The 6,270-nt window shown below is 35.2% G+C and overlaps 1 protein-coding gene across 1 annotated transcript; it reads left to right on the forward strand.

Annotated features, from left to right (window-relative positions):
* Positions 1-185: 185 nt before the first annotated feature.
* On the forward strand, positions 186-2,641 carry LOC119664863 (the record flags this gene model as incomplete). The annotated part of the gene is made up of 3 exons (XM_038074228.1): positions 186-1,140; positions 1,337-1,875; positions 2,335-2,641. Coding segments are annotated over 3 exons (1,801 nt in total), but the record flags the coding sequence as incomplete, so codon positions are not given.
* Between the last annotated feature and the right edge of the window lie 3,629 nt (positions 2,642-6,270).

Consider the following 6,270-nt stretch of genomic DNA (forward strand, 5'->3'; position numbering starts at 1 on the left):
TGGCGAAACGAACTTAAAATATTAAGACATTTCAAAATTTCTCGTTGTTTGTGTCACGCAGAGAAAAGCTTTATAGAGATCCATATATTTGCTGATGCAAGCCCAAAGGCATATGGAGTTGTGGCATATTTGAGAACAGTGGCGAATGGGATAGTTTTAAACAAATTTATTTGCTCAAAAAACAGAGTAAGCCCAATTACAAAGAGCGGTAATGATGAACTCTCGCTCCCAAAGTTGGAACTCACGGCAGCTGTTATTGCAGTACGACTTAAAGCATTTTTATCAGGGTCTCTAGAGTTACAGATTGATAAATACTACTTATGGTCTGATTCAACAATTACACTTAATTGGATTATGGGATGCGGAAATAAAATAAAGCCATACGTTACAACAAGAGTTAAAGAAATTTTAAAACTAACTAACATATACGAATGGAAATATTGCGATGGCAAAAGCAATCCTGCTGATTTTTTAACTAGAGGTTGTACAGCCAAAAATTTGTTTAATAATGAATTATGGAAAAATGGTCCGAGCTGGTTATCGGCAAAGCAAATACATTCTGCAAGCAACAAGAGTATGAATGATATTTTATTAACATTTTCGGACCTGAATGAAAACATTGTCAATCAAAGCGAATCATTTGAAACAATAAACAAATATAGTAACATCAAAAAAGTGTTAAGGGTAACAGCCTATATTATGAAGTTTATTAGCAACATGCAGACACAAAAATCTCACAGGACAGTACAGAAGACATCAAAAATAAATGACGTAAAAAATTTAAGTGCGCAGGAAATTGCTGAAGCCGAAAAACTTTTGGTAAAACTGGAACAGAGAAGATATTTTCCTGAAGAAGCTAGTTATCTGAAGAACGGAAAAATTTTGCCAACAACATCGAAGTTATTATGTTTAAATCCAACTATTGACGATGGCGTGATAAGACTTAGTTGCAGGATTTCAGATAAAGATTACGACAAAAGTTTGACAAAACCAGCTATATTGCCTAAACTGTCTCGTCTGAGCAGGTTGTTAATAATTGAAGCGCATACAGTTACTCTACATGGAGGTGTGAATGTAGTACTAGCATACATACGAAAGAAATATTGGATAATACAAGGTCGCCAACTAATCAAAAATATAGTAGGTCAATGCATAGTATGCAAAAGGATCAGAGGTAAAAGCGCTAATGAACAATGGTCTGTTTTGCCAACTGAACGAATTACAACAACCAGACCATTCAAGACGACTGGAATTGATTTTGCAGGACCACTATATATAAAAATTGAAAGAGAGAATTACCAAGAAAAGGTTTATATAAATTTATTTACATGCGCAGCTATATGTAAGAGCAATCCATTTGGAACTGGTGAAAAATCTTACAACCAACAGTTGTATTGACGCTTTAAGAAGGTTTATAGCGCGTCGTGGTTGTCCAGAAACAATCATTTCAGGTAATGCCAAAACATTTAAAAGAGCAAACAAAGAACTTCAAAAGCTAGAAACTTTACTTAAATCCGAAGAATTTCAGAACAATGCAGCCCACAAAGGATTTTCATGGAAATTCATACCAGAAAGAGCGGCATGGTGGGGTGGATTCTGGGAAAGATTAGTGAAAAGTGTCAAGATATGCTTGAAGTCAGCTATTGGGAAATTGATATTGACATACGATGAATTGAACACACTATTGACAGAAGTTGAATACGTTGTAAATATTTGTCCTTTAACCTACATAACAAATGATGAAAAGGATTTAGAACCATTAACACCAGCACATTTTTTAAATTCGTGTCAACACAGCTTTATTATTGACGAGTTTAACTATGACAGATCAGAAGTTGGTGATTTATGGCAAAAACGTCGAGCGTTACTCTTAAGGTATCTTAAAAGATGGCAGCAAGAATATTTGAACCAATTACGGAGTATTCACTACAATAAACCTCGTGCTTCAAGGAGTGTAAATGAGGGAGATATTGTTTTAGTCGGTGATAATTTAAAAACTCGGCTACAATGAAAAATGGGTGTCATTAAAAATGTATACCACGGAAGAGACAACAGAATACGAGATTGTGATGTCTACATGGGTAACAATCTTACCTTGAAGAGACCAATTCAATTACTGTATCCACTCGAGGTTTCTGCAACTCGCGGGCCCCAGGATGTGAAAACTAAAGCGCAATAAAGGGTTGTTTCTTGCCGCTACTGTCTCTCTCTATCTTTCAAACATTGTACGCATAATTATACACATTCATTGTATATTTTAGTCGTTAATAAACTGTCAGCAGAAACTGACGCTAAAACCGGTGTTGTATTATTTATTTATTAGTATTTTTACAGTCAATTTGGTAAATCGGAAATTCTCTTTCTGGGCTACACGGTCAGCAAGAATGGCATTAAACCACCACAGGACCGCATTGAAGCAATAGTAAATTACAAACAACCTGACACAGTCAGTGACCTAGGACGGTTTCTAGGTGTTCTGAATTACTACCGGCGTTGTATACCACACTTATCGCAACATCAAGCACAGCTTAGTGATCTGGTACGAAACATCAAAAAGAATGACAAACGAAAATCTCTTGGACTCCCGAAAGTCTCGATGCGTTCAATAACTGTAAACACAGCGTTGCGAATGCTGCACTAATTGCACATCCAGCACCTGATGCTGAGCTGGCACTTATCTGTGATGCATTTGACGTTGCTATTGGCGCTGCCGTAGAACAATATGACCAGGGCACTTGGGTACCATTTGGATTTTTTTCGAGAAAACTCTCAGCAACTGAAAAAAATTACAGCGCATATGATAGAGAATTATTAGCAATCTACAGCGCCATTCGTTTTTTCAAACACCTCCTAGAAGCACGAGTCTTCGTCATTAAAACGGACCACAAACCGCTGATATATGCTTTCAAACAGAAACCAGAGAAGGCGTCACCACGACAGCTCCGCCATCTCGATTATATTTCCCAATTTTAAACAACCATTGTACACCTATCTGGAAGTGACAATGCTGTGGCAGATGCTCTTTCTCGCATTTCAGCTGTATCGCTGCCAACTGCTGTCAGTTTATCAACCGTTGCAGAGGAACAACAAAACGATCAAGAGTTAAAAACGCTGTTGCACGGGGAAACATCTTTGAAACTGCAAGCAATTGTTTTCAACGACAAAAATTCTTTGTTCTGCGATGTGTCTACAGGAACAATTCGGCCATACGTGCCAGTATCTCTGCGTCATAAAGTTTTCACATCAATTCACGGCATGTCACACCCCAGTGGAAGATCCACCCTGCATCAGATAAAACAAAAATACGTCTGGCCTTCCATGCGAATTGATATAGTTGAATGGGCGCGAAATTGTTTACCCTGTCAACGAGCAAAAATACACAGACACAATAATTTTCGGCCAATTAAAATCGACATGCCAGACAACCGTTTCGACCATGTACATATCGACATCATTGTGATGCCAATGGATAAAAGGTATCGCTATTGTTTAACAATGATTGATCGTTTTTCAAGGTGGCCTGAAGCTATACCTTTAAAAGACATTACGGCAAACACCATAGTATCTGTTTTTTGGTCAAACTGGGTGGCGAGATTTGGATGCCCGCAAACCATAACAACGGACCGGGGCCTACAATTTGAATCAGCTTATTTCAAAGCCATGACCAAAATGATAGGAGCAAAACACGTCCACACCACGTCATACCATCCACAGGCAAACGGTATGATTGAACGCTGGCACCGTTCTTTAAAAGCAGCACTTATGTGTCACGAAGTAGAATCCTGGACAGAATTACTACCAACAGTCCTGCTAGGCCTACGAACGTGTTTCAAGGAAGATCTGCAAACTTCAACTGCTGAGATGCTGTATGGTTCCCCGATTCGACTACCGAACGAGTTTGTTGAGGACGACCAACAATGCACCAGCCCGCAGATTTTCATAGAGGAGTTTCGCAAACACATGCGATTAGTGCGACCGACTCCCGCAACACATCACCGGAACAATGTTTCATTTGTGTTGAAAAACCTCTACAACTGTTCACACGTCCTGCTTAGGACTGATTCTGTTCATCGCCCGTTGGAGCCACCATACTGTGGCGACAGTACAACAAAGATGGCAACCCAGAAAATATCCAATTGTCATTCTTGAAGGAAAAAGACACCGGGTAATGCTGAAAAGATAAAAGCACATAAACTGGTCACCTTAACAACAAATTAAAGTATGAGAGGCAATTGATAACAACAGTTAGTTGATGGTTAATTTTCCTAGAGTAAACTTGTACTATTTTGTAGTTTGTAAAAAGTAGTTTTGTATAATAGTGTATGTTAAATAAAATAGTCAAAAGAAACGACTAAAAATGTAATAAACAAAAGAAAGCAACCAAAATATTGATATTATAAATGATGGAGCAATTTTATTATCAGGAAATCATACTGTAAATGGAGCTAAATTAAATGGAACATACTCAATTACTTTAAATAACAAAACTTTTATAGATAATATAGAATACATTAATGCAAAAGAGATAATAAAGAAATATGTAAGACCAGTAAATATCAACAATTTTAAAGTAATAAATTATATTAAAAACGAAACAGAATCAAATTTTCAGAATATAGATATGTTAGAATATAATCATGATTTTAATAAACACCACATATAGTGGATTATTTTACTAATATTCATCATTACAATAATTATTATTTTAAAAATCAAATGTAATTTGATATTGTTGATATTGTCAGGAGACAATAGGAAAAGTGCTATTACAAAACAATTATTCTTCAAGAGTTGCACGTAAAAAACCGTTGTCATCTGTTCAAAATATTGAAAAACGGTTTCAGTTTGCTAGTACACATTTAAGGTATGATTCAGAAACCTGGGATGATGTAATTTTCTGTGACAAAGTGAAAATCATGCTTTATTATAATGCAGGACCCACAAAAGTTTGGAGAAAACTACTTCAAGCATATCAAAACAAGAATATTATTCCCACTGTTAAATTTGGCCAACTTTCAGTAATGGTATGGGGCTGCATTTCGTCCAACGGTGTAGGGAATTTAGGGTTTATTGAAGATAGAATGGATCAACATTTATACTTAGATATTTTAAAGACAGATTTGGTATCCAGTGCACAAAAGTTTGGCTTTGTTGAATCAAATTACCCAACAAAATTAAAATTCAAACTATACCAGAATAACGATCCAAAACACAAATCGCATTTATGTATGTTATGGACACTTTATAGCTGTTCAAAAGTTATAGACACTCCTGCACAAAGTTCGGATTTCAATTCGATAGAAACTGTATGATCGTTTTTAAAAAAGAAAGTGGCTGGAAGACTAACAAAACGCAGTTGTAGGATTATGTTAATGAGGAGTGGGCCAAAATTCCCCTAAATTATGACATTAAAAAGCTTATGTCATCTATGAAAAGCAGACTGCAAGCAGTGGTAGAGGCCAATGGCTCACATACAAAATATAATTTGATATTTAGTACACAATCGGAGTGAAAGCACGCTAAGTGCTCTTCTAACCTGCCCTGTGAAGGAATACCTTAATTGGTCGTACTGCAGAGATTTACAAGAGTTTGAGCTGAGAATGTAGGGGACTTTTTAGTCCGTAGGCACATATGACTCAATTGGGTTGCGCATGAATCGGGCATGTAAATAGTGCGTGCCATTTGTATCTTTGGAAGATTTTTCCCCCAGGTTCGATACCAAGAAAAAAAAAATATTAATTGATATTGTATAATTTATTTAACTAATTCTTATAAGCAATAATTAATTACAATGTAATTTGCAAACACAATGTTGACACAACAAATTTGGTGTTATTTTTATTTTTGTGAATTATTTTATTGTTCTAATGATACTTTTATTTAATTTTTAGTTTAATATGAAGAAAAATGTTTAATTTATTTGTAAACATTTTAATTTTTTTTTATTTCAAAATTAAATCATTTTTATTGTGCATTTAATAAGCATTTTGGTTTAAACACCAGTGAAATCAGTTTTTATTCAAATGGATTTGTTATAGATGAAGAACAGTTTGAAGCTGTAAGCAATATTTAACAGATGAAAACTTCTTTATCAAAGTAATATGTAAAGGTAAAGCATTATTTAAATAAATTTTTGTGTGTGTATGCCATACCTATTTATATTGCTTTAATTAAATTTGTTATTTTGTGTTAAGTCAATTGGATACTCTTATACTTATTTTAATTTCAATTATTTAACATTTATTTACAACCAAAAAAAAGCTTTTAATA

This window comes from Teleopsis dalmanni, unplaced genomic scaffold (genome assembly GCF_002237135.1).
Source record: "Teleopsis dalmanni isolate 2A unplaced genomic scaffold, ASM223713v2 unscaffolded_contig_2795, whole genome shotgun sequence".
Lineage (NCBI taxonomy): Eukaryota > Metazoa > Arthropoda > Insecta > Diptera > Diopsidae > Teleopsis > Teleopsis dalmanni.